Below are 21,107 nucleotides of genomic sequence, written 5' to 3'. Positions count from 1 at the left end.
ACTTTTTTTTTTAAAAATGAATTATGCATTAGCTGAAGTGTAATAAAGTAAGTTGTAATATTACAACATACTCTGCTTACACTAAAAAGTGAATTTCACAAAACCTGCCTGGATCAAATTTCACCTCAATAATAAAAAGAACAAAATAAGATATTACACTTCGCACCAAGAAACGTGGATAAAGACATTTTAGCAAATTTTACAATTTCCCCCTATATGGATGTAATGTGTCATTTTACTAGTTTTGTAATTATTATTCTTATTACAGTAAAAATAAGGAAGTACAATAATAGAATAAATATTGCATGTATATTTTACAATATAATTATATATCATACTATTTAATTTTACAATATAACAAATACATCATAATTTTGTCCTCGAAAAATATAATTATTTTATATCATTTTATCATATAATAGCATTATTATATTACATATTGTATTAATATATATCGGATTCATTTTCTTGAAGAAAAATATAATTTCTTATTTCTTAAATTTGGAGTGAAATGTGAAATGTTCTTCTAAGACTTTGAGATGTTCATCCCAAAAATTTGGACTTCAAAAATTCAACGACAATTTTAAGGGCATGTAGACAAATAAAACGCCTCTTTTAATGTTACAGCATTGTGCTATCAGATTCTCCTCGGCACAAACAGCAGCAGTCTTTGTGCCCGACTATCAACTTATACAGTCCTGAACACAAACCCAGTCAGTCTTTCAATAACAAACAGGTGCAGATGTGACTACATACAACACGTACACTTAAAACCTATCCTCTCTCATTGCTCATTCTCAACATGAATGATCTACAATGAGCATGATTCTTCATTTATCAGATGTCCTTCAGCAGTTCAATCATCACTAAGCCTTATTGATGTAGCCCTCTTTGATAAGGAAATCGTAGATTTTGCGTGTCTTGTTGACATCTATCTTGATGAGCGATCGGGCCTGTGCCAGCCGTAGACCCCCCTGCCGCCGGCACTCGTTCAGCAGGGCCTGTTTGTACTCCAGATACGCTCCAGGCACCAGACGAACCACCTGACATAACTGAGAGATGATGAGAGAATCGTTTAGGATCCATTATATCCCTTCAATGAGGCAGATGTCTTCAAATTGAGCTTGTGCCAGAAGCAAAAATCATGAGTTCCAAACCTCTTTTTCTCTCTCGTTGAGTTTCTCAGTGCCCGGCAGCCCTGTTAGGTTGAGAGGAGGTGCGCTTCTTCTGCCTGTGGATCAGAGGAACGAGAGCATTCAGATTCTCCTCAGCGAGACAGTTACCAACAGATGTGTTGCAAGTCATCTAATAATAAATAATCAAGTAAAGCAAGCCACAAGGGGCTGTGCATTTGAGTGATTATACCACGGTTTATTGAACACTGTGCTGCATTTAATAAAATATACATTTATTGTAGACTGGGTAAACCCAGCCTGATCTGCCGGCAATTTGATTTCGCCCTGCAACTCAGTCTGGAAACCTGTACATTCATTTCTACTGCTTCTGCGCTATTGGCGGGTTTAACACGATGACGGATAGAGAAGTGATGGGTCATTGCCCGTTGATCACGCCTCTTGTGGTCTGATTGGTTGAAGGACTATCGAATTGCATACAGTCATTTGAATTATGCTCGTTAATCACGCCTCTTGTGCTTATTTTTCCTCTTAATATAATAATCAATAAATCAGCATTTATTTGGAATATAAATCTTCTGTTTACTTCAATTTTGCTGAAAAAATTATTACTTAAGTACCCCAAAGTTTTGAATGGCAGTGTATCACGGTTTCCACAAAAGTATTAAGTAGTACAACTGAATTTCAACGTTGATAATAATCAGAAATGTTTCTTGAGGAGCAAATCAGCAAATTAGAATGATTTCTGAAGGATCATGTGACACTGAAGACTGGAGTAATGATACTGATTCAAAGAAATAAATTACATATTAAAATATATTACCATAGAAAACAGCTAGTAATAATATTTCACAATATGATTGATTTTACTATATTTTATAATCAAATAAATGCAGCCTTGGTGAGCAGAAGAGACTTCCAACAACATTCCTTTTAATTGTAAAAATCTAAACTTATGACCGTTATAGCAATAGTATTATTAAAATATTATAATTAGTATTGTTATAATTAACATTCAATACATTAAATACAGTACCAGTCAAAAGTTTGGAAACAGTACTATTTTTTTTTAAAATATTTTTTACATAAGTCTCTTTCAAGAAGGCTGCATTTTTTTAAACAACAAAATAAAAATATTGTGAAATATTATTACAATTTAAAATAATGGTTTTCTATTTTAATATACTTTATTTCTGTGATGCAAAGCTGAATTTTCATCAGCCGGTACTCCAGTCTTCAGTGTCACATGATCCTTCAGAAATCATTCTAATATGATGATTTATTATCTATGTTGAAAAAAGTTGTGCTGCTTAATATGTTTTTGGAACCTGTGATACTTTTTTCAGGATTCATTGATGAATAAAAAGTTAAAAATAATAAAAAATAAATAACAGCATTTATTCAAAATATAAATATTTTCTAACAATATAAATTATTACTATGACTTTAAATAAATAAATAAATTTAACATCAAAAAAAGAAAGAAAAAAATGACTGACCCCAAACTTTTGAACAGTAGTGTGTATTGTTACAAAATATTAATTTAAACCTTTTATTCATTAAAGAATCCTGAAAAAAGTATCACAGGTTATAAAATAATAATATTAAACAGAACTACTGTTTCCAACATTGATGATGAATCAGCATATTACAATGATTTATGAAGACTGGAGTAATGGCTGATAAAAATTCAGCTTTGCATCACATAAATAAATTATGTTAAAGTATATTCAAATAGAAAACCATTATTGTAAAACACAATAATATTTCACAATATTTTTTTCTTCTGTATTTTTGATCAAATAAATGCAGCCTTGATGAGCATTAGAGACTTCTTTCAAAACCATTAAAAATAGTAATGTTACCAAACTTTCCAACTTATTTATCAGTATCAGCAAACGTCAGATTCATACAAATTGAAATATGTCCTAGTTGTGCAGTGAAGTGACAAAAGGAGACAAAATGTGAAAGTATGAGAGAGAGAGAGAGAGAAATACAAAGAGATGTGAGTGGCTTCTTTTTTTGCTGAGCATATTTACAGCGGTGCATCTCAGAGAATAGATTAATGTGTTTGAGCCTGCGGCTTCACGGCTGAAGAGGACATCACAAAGATTGCAACAAGAGACCTGAGTGGAAGAGAGGAGACATAGCGTGAAAAACGGAGGAAATAGGCAGCACTATACCTGAGGTAGTGATAGTGGTGACCACAGGAGTGATTCCAGCGTCACTGCGAGAGAGAAACACAGTCAGTCAACAGCTGCGCTAGCGGAGCAAACATTATCACACAAATGCTTTTGAATCATCTCTGAAAGACGGGTTGGGGCTCTTGGGGTTCTCGGTAAAAGTGAACGATGAAAGGCTTTCTTTTATATTTTATTTAGCTTTGTCTACTTTTGCTGAATGCCTACCCCAAACTTTGTGAAGCTACCGCTGGAGCTACAAAAACACAAACAAACTGACAGCTAAAGCTGTTTGAATGAGAATACACTGTGGACTAGTAGGCAGGTAGAAATATGAATCATATATGTGATACCAATAAAACAGCAGAAGAAAGAACACTAGAAATAAACAGCAGTGCTTGCATGGCAGCAGTAAATCAGAATCAGAAAGAGCTTTATTGCCAAGTGTGCTTGCACACACAAGGAATTGTTCTTGGTGCTGAAGCTTCCAGTGCACATATCCAATACAAACAAAAAAATAGAAGAACTAATAGTAGAAGTATTACAATAACACCTTCACTACTCTTGACCAAAATCGTCACTTCCTGGGAAATTGGAGTAAAATATCTGATATATAAATGGAAGTTGCTGCAATCGGGGAAGCCACTGTGGCTCTTTTTTCCTACATCCTAAATGACTTGCGTTTTAAAGCTGGTATCTGTGTTTGGGAATGCAATCATGTGTGATGCTTCTGGGAGGTCATTACACCAAATCATTCTGATGACAGATCAAACCATCATTTCAGATGCTGTGCAATGAAATTGGTCCACTGGTTAGTCCAGTTATTCAATCACATCCACTGCTGAAGCAAAGTCATTTTGAGTTTTTGTTGCACATTGAGGGATTTATTTGGTAAATTTGTCTCCGTTGTAGCTTATGCGCATGTTTTCTTATATGATGAAAAATGCATCAGAGACACGCGCGACACGGATCGAGAGCAGTGGAGCTTTTATTATGCCTCAGACGACCGATTCTGCTTCTTCCAGTCATGTGTATTTTGGGTAACAGCGCTGTTTTATCATATTAGACACATTTTAGTGTGTTGAAAGTTGTTATAATGGTACTCAGTGTGTTTGCTCAGCGGCTACTATGAGACATGGTAAAATACGGTAATCACAGTAAATCAAGAAAACGAGATTTAAACAGTGAGACTAACTGTGTTGAGCTGTATAACAATGATTAGTTTTCTGTCGATGAATGAATACAAACAGTTGCTCGCCTGTCTAATAAAACACATAATATATTAAAGCGTCTTTGTTGTTTACATTTACATTTATGCATTTAGCAGACGCTTTTATCCAAAGCAACTTACAACTTGGGAGTACAGGAAGCGATTGGTCATGAAGAGTTGAGTAAGCGCAACAAGTGCCTGAAATACTGAGACCGTGTACATTGCTCAGTGTAGCACAGGCTTGAGTAGGGAGGGAATTATTTTTTTTTTTAAATGATGAGGTTAAGTGCTCACGGAAGAGCTGAGTTTTTAGTTGTCTTTTGAATGTTGTCAATGATTCTGCGTTTCGGATGGCGGTGGGAAGATCATTCCACCAGCTGGGAACGTTGAATGAAAATGTTCTGGAAAGGGATTTTTGGTGTTTGATATGATGTCACTGATAGGCGACACACGGACATGGTCCGTGTCCTGGTTAAAATCGCTGATTTCTCTGGATTTAAACATTCTTGGAAACATTTAGGATAATGTAAGTACACAAGTCAACAAAACATATAACATTGTTCTAGTGGTTATATTTTAATTTAAAAATCTTACATATTGTGCCTTTAATGCAATATCCCAAAAAGCGTATAAAAATGGGTGGATGGAAACAAAACTACAGAAAATAAATACATTTTAAAATATATTAAAATTGAAAATTTGTAATTATTTTAAAGTGTAATAATATTTTTTCAAAACAGTGATTTTACTTGATTGAATAAATGCAGCTGTGTTCAGTATAAGAGACTTCTTTCAAAAACACTTAAAAACTCTTACCGACCAGCATAATAATAACAGAAAAAACAAGTACTTTGGTACAAAACTGATACTAAATTAAAATAAAAAAAATCTAATGTGACGTTAGCAGAACGCTTTTTGACATGGTATTAAAATGATCAAGAATTATTAACTTTAAATGTATTATTTCTTAAAGAATACTGTTATAATAAGCAGCCCTGCATTAAGTTCATTTGGAGCCGAATTCATTGTAGAATAATTGTAATAATTACAATACTAAATTGTAATAAACTATTGCAATAAGTAGAAGAAGTATACAGAGTGAGTAAAGTGGCATTAAGGAAGTGATCTTACATGGCAGCCTGTTTGTGCAGCCATTGCTGGCAGGCACGGGTATCGTGAATGTACTGCAGGACGTCACACAACATGTTCCTCTTCCTGCGCTCGTCCTCTCGTACGCGCTTTACTCTCTCATACACCTTAGCACCTGCAGTCCAAATGACAGGGGTCAGATAAGCTAAATGTGACATATCTCGTAAATCTGACTGTAGTTAGTATGGATCATGTTTGGATGGATCTGTCATTGTTATGGTGAAATACTCTGCTAAATCATTGCTTACTGACTGTGTTGCTTTCAATTAACTTCCTTTTGATTTAGGCTACCGTCCATCTTACCACAGAAAGACTGAATTCCCTCTCTCCTGTACTCCTGGAGTCGGTGGATCTCCCTCCTCAGCTCAAACTCCACTGTCAACGATGGCATGAGAGAGAGAGAGAGAGAGAGAGAGAGAGAGAGTGAGAGAGAGAGAGAGAGAAAAACAGAGCAGATGGATCTGTGAACTTTTCACCCTGGCTGATTCAAACTACTGGGGCGGACAGACTAAACTCAGACTCCGTGCTGGTGAATGACATGGGGGCTTGTTCATCTAACCCGAACTGTCCTGCACATGCTCATTAAACCACAAAAATCAGGGCTAGACTGATCCTGAGACAGCTGAGGAAGAAAACTAGAGAGTCTAGTAAGTATAGAGCAAATTGATGACATCCTATACATCAAGTGTGCAAAAAAGAGGATTAAATAACTCACAGGCGTGACTCTCGATGAACTTGTCGTGCTCTATGGGTCCCACCACACGCGCAAAGCGCCTCATGACATCGTAAAGGTCCTGCACTTCCTTGGGATAGCGTCTCTCCAGAACTGACAAAGCAACAGATGCACAAAATCAATCTGATGAAGTAAAGAAAACACAATGGCTCTGTTCTAAATTAGCTAATTAACCTACCTAGCTGTCTACATAGGCAGCTACCTTGTAAGTCAGTATTCTAAACAAAACCATATAAGTGATTGAAACCCTTACATGAAGAGCACAGGAGATGCTATTCACATTTTTCACAATCACATTACAAGTCTGTGTACTTAAATGTGTTCAAGTCCTCCTTGGAAGTTTGTATTTATGAGTTGGGAAGTCGTGATTAGTTCAGTCAGGACCACTTTTGAGAATAATCAAATATATTGACAATTCTTGGCTTTGGTGAAAGACTCAAGGACCGTTCACACCAAGAATGATAACTATAAAGGTAACCATATTAGTGTCCACACTATTGGATGATATCGTTCTGTTTATAAGCACGTGCATGTCTGCCGCTTTAAATGCTCGAGCACTTAAAATTCTGATTGGCTGTCAATGTTTTTATCGTTCCTCAGCTGGATAAAAACGTTCTCAAAGTGATTCCAATGATATTCTCTGTGCTGTTATTGTTATAGCTGTGGTGTGAACTCTGTTATTCTTTAATATTGAGAATGATTTTTAGAACTATATCTTTATAGTTATCGTCCTTGGTGTACACAGACCTTAGGCTCTAAGGGGCTCAGATGCCATACTAGACAGTTTGAGATGCATACTTGAGGCATAAACCTCCCTAGCCTGACAATAACCAAATGTTTCTAAGCTACATACATATTGCAGAACGAGATACAAACAAACAATGGCAAATAAAGAGTGAACAATAGCAGTCCAGTCAAAATCATTTCTAAGCAGAAATCACAATGCTCTATTATGGAGATTCTAGGAAGTTTTAGTTTTTTATGAAGGTGCTATAAATTGACAATTCACTATATATTCTGTATTAAACTGTAATACTATTTTGTACATGTAACTTTGATAGTTTTATTGTTAACGAAAATGTTTTTTACTTATTTTAACAAATTTACCATTAACACAGATGCTGCATCTATCGTGTCCAGTATGACCCCCAACTCAGAAACTCAAGGTTTAAAGAAAATCCATGTTTTCACACTCGTTACTACAACTTTGGGGTGACGCACATGTTTTTATGTTTCATATGTTTCGGGCCCTAAAATGAAGTCTAATTAGGGAGCTTACTAGGTTTTGGAACAAACAGAGCAAATCTGCTACATAAGAAAAACTGTGTTTGATTGGCTTTCTTCGAGAAGCAAATGTCAACAGCAATGTATCAAAAGTCCAGCTGTGCCAAGCGGCCCTGTGAAAGTCTCCCTGATGGTTCTTCACCCACCACTGAAGCTTGGCTCCTTTGGAAGGAGTTGAGTAAGCAGCACTATCAGCAATCAACCCTGCTGCTACTGAGAGAGAGCGATAGAAACAGAAAACTGCTATGTGGGTGAGCGTGAGGTGTGATATTCTGCCTCCACTATGCTGTGATGTTACTGAGAAACACAAGCGCATACACACATACAACTCTCCCAGTAACTATATACAGTATATAGAATACTGTGTATATTGTATATTGAATACTGATTATGTGACAACTGAATGGAGATTACTGAACTATTATTAGATTTGTGAGTAATTTACAGCACAAGAGAACTCGGTCAGATAAAAAAAATTTATTGTATTAAAAGGACAGCTATAATAAGCAGCAAACAAGCTGCTGGTGTCTCTGGAGTCTCAAGAGCCTCTCCATGCAGGCTGACAGTTGTGCGTAAAGTTGCATTTCAGCCACTTCTAACCAAAGCTCACAAAGAGAAACGTTTACAGTGGGTTAGAAATTCATTTTCAAACAGTTTTATTTATGTGGTGTTTTTTTTGCAGCATGGGATAGTGCATTGTCCTGAATTAAAATCCTTTTATTTCAGAAGGCACTATCTTTCTTTTTATAACACTGCAGAAAATGGTCAGTTATGAACTCCACATATCTTGCAGAAGTCATTTTGACACCCCCAGAGACCCTAAAGGGCCCTTCCATCTCATTTCCCAATATTCCAGCCCATCACCCGCCGGCTCCTTGCTGACGTCGGAGTCTCGTTGGAACGTGGTGGCCACTCACCAAATATCTAGAAACACATCCATCCAGACCAGGAGTACCCACCCCTGATCTAGACCATCCATTGTAGTACGGCATTTGTCAGTGAATAAAACCATTTAAAAATGAGCCTTCATGTATTTCTAGTTGTGATTAGAAGTGGCTGAAATGCAACTTTCCGCACAACTGTCAGCCTGCATGGAAAGGCTCTTGAGACTCCAGCAGCTTCAAATACCTGTTTGCTGCTCAACAGTGGCTTTATTTTATATCTGTCCTTTTAATACAATTTATTTTCTTTGACAGAAAATTTCCTTAATAAGCCTTTATCTGACCGAGTTCTCTATATGCTGTAAATTACTCACAAATCTTATAATAGTTCAATAATCTCCATTAAAGGCCTTTTGCACAATATTGCACCATTTCATGCTTTTCATCTTCAGAGAGATCGTTCCTCCTCCTCACATTGCATGAGAACTGTGACTTGCTTAATAATGTGGAACAACCTCTTAAAGTAGGGTTTCATTTACCTAAGTAGACCTGGCAAACGATTTAAAGGGGTGGTAAACCACGATTTCACTATTCTAACTTTAGCTAACGTGTAATGTTGCTGCTTGAGCATAAACAACATCTGCAAAGTTACAACGTTCAAAGTTTAAAGCAAAGGGAGATATTTGCTTTTAAAGAAATCAGTTTCTAAGAACTACAGCAAACGGCCAGTAGGCGACTACACACATTCCTCCAGGGTTGGTGACATCAACAGGCTCAATATTTACATAAACCCCTCCTCCGAGAATATTAAATAAGGGGGGGTGAGGCCATTTTGTATCGCGGCGCTGTTGTGGTATAGTAGGCTGGAGTGTTGTTGCCGCGATGCCGAGGAAACGCTGTTATTTTCATCCGGATTGCAGGTCTGGGGTACTTGCTCTGTTCAGCCTTCCTTGGGACGGGGGTGCGTTGCAGAGCGTTTAACATAAAACATGTTATATGCACGTGTGTTTGAGTCAGCGGGGAATCAGGCGCGGGCGGGGCTCCCGCAGCACATCTAACAGAGGAAAACATCCACCGTCTTCGCGATTTCAATGCCAGATTTGCACAACGTCAGCTGCGTGAAAAAAACACTGCCGGTGCGTGGATGCACGACGCGCGCTGCACATTTCACGGAGGACAACACAATCTTCCACAAACTTCGCGAGTTCAATACAGGATATGCACAACGGCTTGTCCTGAAAGCTGGATTTACAAACAGAAGCTGTTCACGGGCCACAACCTGTAAGTCTGATTTATTTTTCATCGATGTGTTTTCCTGTAATAGGTTGTAGCAAGGAAGTAAACAGATGACAACACTGTTCTGCAAACCAGTCTGTTAAATGCTCATTCATACTTAACGATATCCGACGATCACCTAACGTTACAAACACTAACGTTAAAATCTCAACAGCGAACCTGACATTAGTGTAAATGATTCTTTGATTAGAGCTTTTATGTATCGTTAATCTACAGGCTTGCTAAACATGGTTCTGTGTGTGATTTGGCTAACTTACTAGTTAAAGCCAGTGCTTAGTGTTTGTTTTGGGTTAGTTCTTGCGACAGATATTTGGCTATAATCGTTCTAAAAATACAAAAGTTAAAGTGCCATTCAGTAGCGATCATTATAGATCCGCAGTCTTTACTCTTGAGGACTGAACAGGTTCTGCTCGATCATCTTCACTCAAATGTTCTGGGTCTGATTCGGGCTCATATGGTTTTATTGACGCCGTTGTTTCTAATACTGAGTGACCAAAGCACAGCCTCCGGTAAGGGGCGTGACGTTTCCGACATACGTGCACTAGGCGTTTAGCGAATCACAACACACTGGGCCAGCTAACCAATCTGAGCCCATCGCGTATTTTTGAGGGACTGGCTTCATACAACCCGGAAAGCATCAGACCGTTTTACAAGGAGGGACAGAGCAGTGTAGAATAAAGGTCAAATATATGAAAAATAAGGCAATTTGTTTTAAAACGAAGCATGAACACATGTTACAGTGCACCCCACAAACACAGTCAAGCCTTCAAAAGAATGTGTTTTACCACCCCTTTAACAAACCTGTCTGGGATTGATATATATATTTAGCTATAGATGCATCAAACTACAATATGTCAGTGCCCTCCACGCAGCAGTGGCTGATAGGATCCGAAACCGGCTGGTGAACGCACAGCCAGGTCAAGCTGTCTTGCTCTCTTGAATTGGGGATAAACCAACACCGCTGCGAGCCATCAGGTCTTGGCCACTGCCTCCATTATCACTCGCAACACACACATACTTTCTTGCAGTCTCCATGACAACAAGGCTGCAGTTCCACGGTAGCTATCGCCTTGCTTTTGTCTTGAGAGTGCAGGGAGACGGGGAGAGTGTCTGGGAGCCGATAGATAAATAAAACTGACTTAAAGCCCTCCTTGCATCACAAACACTCAATACGTCTCAGGAAAACACGCAAACCTGATTGGATTTCCCGGTTTGTTTCGCTGCACGCAGAGGAAATAATTGGATGAGAGTATTCCTATCGAAACCAGCTGGCCAACCGAAATGTCCAGTGGGAAATAGTCAGGGATCGGGTTCTATTTACTGAGAGAAGCGACACAGTGCCCAGAGGGCCTGGATCAATAAAGGCTCGAAAGATGCAATCTCCTTTGTCATTACATTCGAAATGTTCATTTCATGCCAAACTATTCATAGGGGAGCAATCACAGCTGGTGAAAACAGCTCTGGGATCAGTGTTGATCTGGAATTGCAGGATTTCGGGCACTCGTTGTAAACATTTCACACAGACGGCTCGTGTTATTGGAGGTTAGGGAGGGTTATATTGAGGCTGTAACTTCTGGTCGGAACATTGCCTCACATACTGTTCATATAAATGGAGTACAAGAGATGGCAAGAGCGTCTGGTTAATATGATGCACAACAGCATGTTTTAAAAAAGAAGTCTTACTCTGAAACTTGCGTAGGTTGATGAGGCCGTGGTCTCGAATGATCCTAAAAGACAACAATTTAAACATTTCACACTGTATTCTGTGAGAAGCAAATCAAACCTTAAGCCTGACTAATGAGCCTTAAATAGACCATTATAAAACAAATCCAGAGCTAAATATATGCAAGTAGGCATGTGAAAATTATATATATATATATATATATATATATAGATTGATATATATATACACACACCAATCAGGCATAACATTATGACCACTGACAAGTGAAGTGAATAACACTGATTATCTCGTCATCACTGCACCTGTTAGTGGGTGGGATATATTAGGCAGCAAGTGAACATTTTGTCCTCAAAATGGATGTGTTAGAAGCAGGAAAAATGGGCAAGCGTAAGGATTTGAGCGAGTTTGACAAGGACCAAATTGTGATGGCTAGACGACTGGGTCAGAACATCTCCAAAACTGCAGCTCTTGTGGGGTGTTCCAGGTCTGCAGGGGTCCAAGGAAAGAACAGTGGTGAACCGGCGACAGGGTCATGGGCGGCCAAGGCTCATTGATGCACTTGGGGAGCGAAGGCTGGCCTGTGTGGTCCGATCAAACAGACAAGCTACTGTTGCTCAAATTGCTAAAGAAGTTAATGCTGGTTCTGATAGAAAGGTGTCAGAATACACAGTGCATCTCAGTTTGTTGCGTATGGGGCTACATAGCTGCAGACCAGTCAGGGTGCCCATGTTGGCACCAGGATGCACTATAGGAAGAAGGCAAGCCGGCGGAGGCAATGTGATGCTTTGGGCAATGTTCTGCTGGGAAACCTTGGGTCCTGCCATCCATGTGGATGTTACTTTGACACGTACCACCTACCTAAGCATTGTTGCAGACCATGTACACCCTTTCATGGAAATGGTATTCCCTAGTGGCTGTGGCCTCTTTCAGCAGGATAATGTGCCCTGCCACAAAGCAAAAAAGGTTCAGGAATGGTTTGAGCACAACAATGAGTTTGAGGTGTTGACTTGGCCCCAGATCTCAATCCAATCGAGCATCTGTGGGATGTGCAGAACAAACAAGCCCCACTGTCGCAATTTACAGGACTTAAAATAATCTGCTGCTAACATCTTGGTGCCAGATTCCACAGCACACCTTCAGGGGTCTAGTGGAGTCCATGCCTCGACGGGTCAGGGCTGTTTTGGCAGCAAAATGGGGACCAACACAATATTAGGTCATAATGTTATGCCTGATCGGTGTATATATGTATAGATACACTACAGTTCATTCAATAGGATTTTTTTAATACTTCATTCCAATAAGGACTGATTAAATTCTTAAATTTCTTGTGCAGTAAATCAGCATATTAGAAATATTTCTGAAGGCCATCACACAAATAAATTACATTATAAAACATATTAAATTTGAAAAGTTATTTTAAATGTTAATAATTTCACAGTATTACTGTTTTTTTACTATATTTTTTATCAAATAAATGTGAGCCTAAGTGAGCAGAAGAGACTTCTTCCAAAAACATAAATAATATTACCTCCCACGATAAACAATATACTGAATATTTTCAGTAATTAATCATCTTTTTCCATTAAAAAAAGAGATGATTTAATAATTAAATATTGATTAAATTGTCAAGTAGTTCATTGTTAACAGCATCTACAGACACAAATAATTAATTGAATTGGGAAGACAAGAAACTACACTTAACCATGATAAAAATCACTGTAATGCACAGCCTTGGTTTGCTGCTTTATTGAACCACACTTGGCATTATCAGCTGCGGGCTATGTTTTATTAAAAGCATCTCATTGGTGGTGTGTGGTGTCTCAGATGCTGTGTGGAAGCGGCGGGTCACTGGTCTGTTTGCCGCTCTGCAGGAGATCTCAGACGACAGCTGCGGCTTCAGTTCAGTACAGAACCGAGGTCAAGCTCGCCTCGCACACATACCACAAGCCCTTTACAGGGCAGCCAGGCCTCATTAATGCTGATTTACACACCGTTACTGTTACCACTAGAGCTGTTTGTGTGTTTGTGCTAAGAATCAGTTGCTATGGATTAGGTTACATAATAACACACCAGACCAATTCCAGGAATGCGCTTCAGCGAGTTGTATGTGCATGTGATAATTTGAATCAATTGGTAACATTGTAGCATATATGTTTTGTTGACATATTTTGTTTATTGAGATCATGTTTAAATGGAAATATAAATAATGCTTGATTTTTAAACAGAATTGAATAGTCTAGTGTGGCCCTCTAGTGCTTGTTCTATGGCAGTGCAACGTGTGGTTTTCCTACTTACTTTTTTCTCCTCTGTCTCTCTTTCAGCCTGGAGTGATAAATATCCACTACTGCAACCTTCAGTGCTTTGAAAAACATACCACAAATATGGTCAAAAGAAATGAACAAGAACTCAGCTTTCACTACACTGTGATTTCATTACATACAAAAAGAGAAAATCATTAATACGTGCAAATTCTGTCATTTTACTGAAATGTATATTACCATTAGGTCTGTCAATCGATTAATCGTGATAAAATAAAAGTTTGTGTTTGCACAATATATGCGTGTACACTGTGTATAATTATTATGTATATTTGAAAACACACACATGCATGTATATATTTAAGAAATATTTGCATGTATATACTGCATATATATTTATATTATATATAAACATCAATATTTTATATAGAAATATTTAAAAAATCTTAAATATATACATGCATGTGTGTTTATATATACATAATAATTATACACAGTACACAGACATATATTATATAAACACACATTTTTATTTCGGATGTGATTAATCGTTTGACAGCACTAATTAGTATATCATTTTTTGCTGTACTATATAACTTGCTGACACCAAACTTGAGTATACTGTATGTGTGTGTGTGTGTGTGTGTGTGTGTGTGTGTACAGATGGATGGATGAAATTGATCCATATTTTTGTATTGTTGCACTTCACTTACCATGAAGAATATCAGAGTCATCATCAACAAAGTCAATATCTTTCAAATCCCATTCAGCATAATTATCAAACTCCTAATTTAGAGACAAAGAGAAAGAGGGAGGTTGCTTTGAATAATGTACAAATTAATTTGTTCTCAACAGACAGCACATTAACTGTAGATCACTCACCTCCATGAAGTCTGCTCGAGCCGGCATGTATCCAGCCATATCTCTGGACAGCTGAGAGTCGAATGAAGGCCTTGGAGGATCATCAGTGGCTGACAGAGACACAAGACAAAACCCTTACCTAAAATATATATTCATATATTATAAATAAACATTCACAGTTTGCAGAATTGTCTCTGTGTGTTTGTTTGCCACCTTATAAACCACATGAAGCAGACAAGCACATCTAGTATTCATGCTGTTCACCTGTCTGGCCAAAGTGTGATAAATCAATGCCTGCAGGGGCTGTTGAGCTTTTCAACTGCACACAGTGCTTATTAAATGTATTTAAGGAGGATCAGGATGACATTAAAGAGTAAACATTACATTAAAAATCTCCATAAAAAGTGGTCAGTATCGATTTAAAACTTTTGATTTAAAAAAAAGTTTTAAAAACAGTTTAAACAGTTTAAAAAACAAAACTGCCGAAGAACATTGGGTAACACTTTAGAATACTGATCCATCATTAATGAATAACTACACAGGAACCAACGAGTAATGCATTATTAACACTCAAGTAACTACCATTAACTAACAAGAAACTCTGATTAATAAATCGTTAGCCTCATTGCATAATTGCCCAGATCATATTTGGCCAAACAATGACTTAGGCAATTATGCTATGAGGCTAACGAAATAAGTAAGTAATAGTGCTTAGTCGAATGTGGTAGTTCACTATTAGCAACTACTATTTTTTTCACTCCTCCCAGAGGACTACTAAGAACTACTATATACAGGTTCATAATTAACATGTATAATGCATAATATATAATTAATTCTAAAGTGAAGGTAATGGCAACCCACTAGTAATGACTCGGGTATTATTAAGTCCTTGAGAAGGAATTACTAATTATTTGGATAATATTCTGAAGTGAAAAACATGATAACTCGGTAGAAATGACTGAAGTCATCGTAAACTTTTGACATTTTGTAAGGTTTTGGATAGTAATGACTTAAGTGTTACTACATACTTCTGTAGGAATTACTAGTTATTTGGATCAGTATTCTAAAGTGAAGATCATGGTAACCCACTAGCAATTACTTGTTACTATCCAAAACCTTACAATGACTTCAGTTACTTCAACAGTGTTATCATGTTTTTCACATTAGAATACAGATCCAAATCATTAGCAATACATCGACACAAAAAAGGCAGGTCCCAGGCAAAAAGAGGAGAAGGAATTAATTAAAAAGCCTTTATTTGGTATGGCTTTAGTCACCTTTAAAAAAAAAAAAAAAAAAATACAAGAGCCAACAAATGGTCTTCTTCAGGGCAGGGCAAAGCAACACAAAGAATGAGAATGACACCAACTTATAAGTTGAGCCCTACCCATAGTCCGAAAGCATTCAATTAGCCTAATAAGGCCTAATACAATAAATTAACCCAATGAGACAATCATTGGGTTAATTGATTGTATCAGGCCTTATTAGGCTAATAATTTTTTTCTCATGCACTGGTTCGCTAGCAGAACAGCCAATCAGAACGATCAGATGGCCCGACTGACCGACAAGCGCCGATGCTGATTCAACATGTCGAATCGGCTGAAAAATAGCCGACGAGGACCAACGTCAGCCGACGGTGCGGAACACACAGAGAAAACTTAGTTGGCTGACGCACGAAAACTGCCTGACAGGAAGTTTTCATGGGAAATTGCATACATGTGTCACTCACCGTGTGTCTTGTCAATGATTTTGGACAAAAAAAGTTACATGGTGTACCTTTAATTATATTTTACTGGACTGTGTGTGTGTGTGTGTGTGTGTGTGTGTGTGTGTGTGTGTGTGTGTGTGTGTGTGTGTGTGTGTGAATTTAGAGTTCACAATCAACACAACAGTAACTTGTTTCTGGAGCTCACTTACGCTTAAAGGGAATGGCTGTGTCTGCTGACCGGGACAGATGATCTTCCATCTGTCTGAGATTGAGCAGAGTGGAGGCGAACAGAGGATTGTTGATGAAGTTCTTCATGTAGTGGCCTTCACACTCCTCTTTGGTCTTGGTGCGCATCTGGTAAGCCACATCCTGCCTGAAGAAACACACAGAGTTCATTAGTAGGCTTGAGCATTGACACAAATTGCGGGACAAGACCCCCCCCCACTTTTTACGATCAATGATATTGGACCCACTCACTTTTATCGTCTCTAATTCAGCACATGTCTGTTTACCTACCCCTAACCGATAAACACTCATTATTAAACACGTTAGACGCCTTATTTCCCCTTTTGTAATATTTTCTTCATTTTTATTGAAAATAAATGCCTTTCCGATCTGATATGTGATGGGAAAAGGGATTAGAGTGAGTTCGGTAAAAGGTGGATTCGAACCTCGGTTCGATTTGCGTCAAAACTTGATGCCATGAGTCTTACCCCTACACTATTGCCACCCTCAATGATATGGTGATTTTCATAATTTTGTCATGCCCAACCAGACGTTTAGCAAATATATTTGTACTTAATGTAAATGGCACCTACTCCAGTAAAAAATTTTCCAACCCACATTTTTTTTTTGCTTCCGCGCCCATGTATAAGACACAGTACGTCATTTTTTCTCAAGGAAAAAGAAATCACTCTCAATAAATGCTGTAAACTATACAGGGAACCTTGTCTGTTTTTAGGCTACATTAGTATAATATTAAAAGGTTAACAACCGATTTGTATACAAACATTTTAAATGCACATAAGGCCATTTTTATAATAAGTTATAATAACTTTTTAATGCCATATTCATACATTAAATACTGAAGAACAAGTAAAATTATAATGAATATGTAATACAGTGCATATATTTATCAAAATGCTCCTCTCTAGAGGTCGTTTTTTAAGCTATGGTAATTTTTATGGTCAACGAATGGCTTTTCTGGGGTAAATGTTACGTTGACATTGCTTAGAAGCTGTTTTAATGATGTCTTTCTGCAGTTGAAAACTTGAAACACCGAGCGATTATATGAGACGTGATCCTGATTTCGATAAGTTGTACTGTATCTTTCAACATACCTTCTGACATAATATAATTCATGGTTATTTTGTGCTATAACTAGTATTAAACAGGAAGAGATTCACGTGCACTTAAACTGAGGCGGCTACAGCAATCTGTCACACCACATTAAAGAGCATGGAAACTGCTTGATATCAGAAGTAAAAAAACTATTGGAGGCTACAAATAATGTTTAGTGAACATTTGATCAACTGAAAACAGCATAGACTTGGAATTAATAATCGATATCAGTTCAGCAAAATGAGATTCGATTAAAATCGAAAAATCAATAATTTCAACCTAACCCTAGTCATTAGCAAGTGTTATTTTAGTATTATGTATATACTTTTATAGTATTTATTACTATTATTTTTATATGTTGAATTAGCTTTTACTTTTATATTTTTGTATGGGGTTTTTTTCTTTTCTTTTTTTGTCTTTAATTTATTTTCAACTTGAACTTTTTATATTTTAGATATTTGTCAAGGCAACATTTTCATTGAAGATTTTAAAGTTTAATTCTTCATCTAATATTTAGATTTAGTTTGATCTGATTTCAGCTTTATTAACAAAAACATTTTAATAGTTTTTAGTAGTAGTAGTTCTTAATAGTTTTAGTTAACAATAACAACACTGATTTCACATTTTTGTTCTTTTTTTTCAATCAAAAAACAAAACAAAGATGTTTTGTTCTAAAGTACCTAATTGAACCCTAGTAGTTGAAGATACGAAACAAATAACTAGACTTACCAGTTCCCAAAACCACAGTCCATGACGGCCTCTAAAAGAGCCATCTCCTCCTGCGCGGTCCAGCCAGGCTCTAACACAGGGAAATCTGATGTCTAGAAGAAAGCAGATCACAGTCAAGATGTCATTTATGGACACAAAATTGTACAGGATACAAGTTATGGGGCCCAGAATGTAACATTTAAAACTTAAAATAAACTATTTTATCTTAAAAAGCTGATGAAATAAACAAAAAAATCTTGTTTTGAACATTTATGGTTTAAATCGACATTTAAAACAAACAACTATTAAATTTAAATCTTAAATCTAAAGGTTTAGTTTACATTTGAACCTTTTATATTCCGTATAATAATTTTAATTCAAACTCTCTTTACCATGATTTCATACTTGTGGTCACTTTGGTGCTTTTTATACTCGTATCCTCTTGTAAAGCACTGAAACAGAAAGATAATTTAGTACATATGAATTGACAGCAAGAGCATATGATGCATGCAGTCAGACGGTAGTGGGACCCTCCATCTAGACACCCACCTGCAGACACAGGAGGAAAGGTGACGGTCCACATTCGGCACACTTAATGTAGGGCTCCACTAGATATGCCGAACATCCACGACAGGGAGGCTTATCGAAAGGATCATCTGTAAAAGAAAAAAATTATTTATTCACAGAATTAAGTTATCAACAAACCTATATCATGTATATCCTATATCTACCTGCACATATAGCTGTGTGCTGTATATCATATTTACCAGTAAGTTACATATATCTGTATCCTGTATATCCTATCTACCTGTAAGTTGCATATAGCTGTATCCTGTATATCTACCTGTAAGTTACATATAGCTGCATGCTGTATCATTTTTCGGTAAAAGTGTTTAGGTGTCACTGAGATACATTATATAACTGAAAATTGCTAAGCTTTTTATGTAAGCTAACGTTATTAAAAAATATATAATTCTATTATTCTGACGCTTACAATTGTTGATAAAATATAATACAAATGTATATAATACATTACAATACAATATATTTATACTTAATTATTTAAAACATAAATGTGTAAAAAAAAAAAAAAAACTATACTGTATAACGTTATATGTGGAAATATAATTTTAAATGTAATGTACTAAATTTTTCTATGTGTTACAACCGTAATGCTGATATAGTGATATTTACCACGGTAAATTATTAAAATATGGTATTTATAGATTTCAAACAATATCAAGATATAAAACATGGTATTGTCAGGGTACATGTACCAACAACTATGGTAGTAACGTTACCACAGTAATTTTGTTAGCGTCTGACCATGGTAAATTTCTGTAACGAACGAACTGTATACATATGTAACGTTACTGTATACATAATGTATACGAAATGTTTCGTATATAACGTAGTTATATGCCCTCGAATAGCAGATTTGCAAGGTATACTTACTTCCAAAAGACGCCAGACGATCCATTCTGCAGTGATGCCTGATGATAAGGAACAACGTACAACCTTCCTCTTCTTTGATGTCGTTAAGAGCGCAATTGAGATGTTTACAGTTTTTTTTAATGAATGCAACTCAACGGTTTAATGAAAACTAAACGTATGTTGTATTTAGCATATTACTGAGAATGTAAACACACTTCTGTGGATCTGTGTCGTTCAGTGAACATCCCATGAGGGGAAGTGACCTTTTTGCAACAGCGCCCCCAGCGGAACCTCCGTGGTAAGTTTTACAGCCTCCCCTTTTGTCCTTGTGGGGCCGACCATAGACCGGGACAGGCCGACACGCGTGGCACACTTATTTCAGATTTCAGATGAGTCAAGTCAAGACCTCCTACCTAGTCAGAGTAATTTTTTTTCATGCAACTGATGCTATATATATATATATATATATATATATATATATATATATATATATATATATATATATATATATATATATATATATATATATATATATAAAAAGTAGTGATGGGCAGACCGAGGCTTCGTGAAGCACTGAAGCAGTTGAAGCAAATGTGTCATATTGTTTCGAAGCTTCGAATCAATCTGACACCCGTCTCTACGGCGCCATCTAGTGGTCACTTCCATGTGTTGATCTGAAATACCTTGACAATGATCCATGTAAAAAAAAATTGTTTTTAACATCTGTCTGACAAGTACATGATCTTGGTTTTGTAACCTGTAGCCTCGTCATTGTAAAGAACTATATATATATTTGTTTGTTATACAAAATGAACATTAATAAAATAAATAAAGCCACAATGTGTCACAGTTGTCACAAAACATTTTTATTCAAAAATATGAATTGCTCTGCTGTTGAAGGACTCAGCTGACTTCTTTTTTTACATATAATTTCTCCAGCCTTTGAAAAAATCCTCTCACAAGGGACACTTGTTGCTGGCATGCACAAATATTTTTGGATGATGTAAATACATGGATGATGTATTGTTGCAGAAGGCTAGCTGCCTATCACAATACACACATCTCACTTTATTTGGTGCTTCCAAATGGAAATGCTCCCACACCACAGATGTACGGCATCTCTTGCGTGCAGCCTCCATTTTTATATATTCAATTAATATATCTATCTATATATCACCTATGAATCTATATCTATATAATTCTATATATCTAACTTATGCTGTGCTATCTATCTGTCACTATCTAAC

At 36.8% G+C, this 21,107-nt stretch overlaps 1 protein-coding gene across 1 annotated transcript; it reads right to left on the bottom strand.

Moving 5' to 3' along the window:
• Positions 1-596: 596 nt before the first annotated feature.
• tada2a (transcriptional adaptor 2A) lies at positions 597-20,134 on the bottom strand. The gene is made up of 15 exons (XM_079823535.1): positions 19,882-20,134; positions 18,976-19,082; positions 18,819-18,878; positions 18,448-18,539; positions 16,587-16,750; positions 14,691-14,779; positions 14,522-14,594; positions 13,846-13,909; positions 11,550-11,593; positions 6,388-6,498; positions 5,976-6,047; positions 5,655-5,787; positions 3,317-3,360; positions 1,158-1,231; positions 597-1,052 (listed from the first exon to the last, which is right to left on the bottom strand). Exons 1-15 carry the CDS (start codon positions 19,904-19,906, stop codon positions 867-869), a joined length of 1,338 nt encoding a protein of 445 aa, XP_079679661.1. The 5' UTR covers positions 19,907-20,134; the 3' UTR covers positions 597-866.
• Positions 20,135-21,107: the final 973 nt, after the last annotated feature.

The sequence above is a fragment of the Gobio gobio genome (genome assembly GCF_949357685.1).
Source record: "Gobio gobio genome assembly, chromosome: 8".
NCBI lineage: Eukaryota > Metazoa > Chordata > Actinopteri > Cypriniformes > Gobionidae > Gobio > Gobio gobio.
This window is presented reverse-complemented; position numbering and strand designations above follow the sequence as displayed.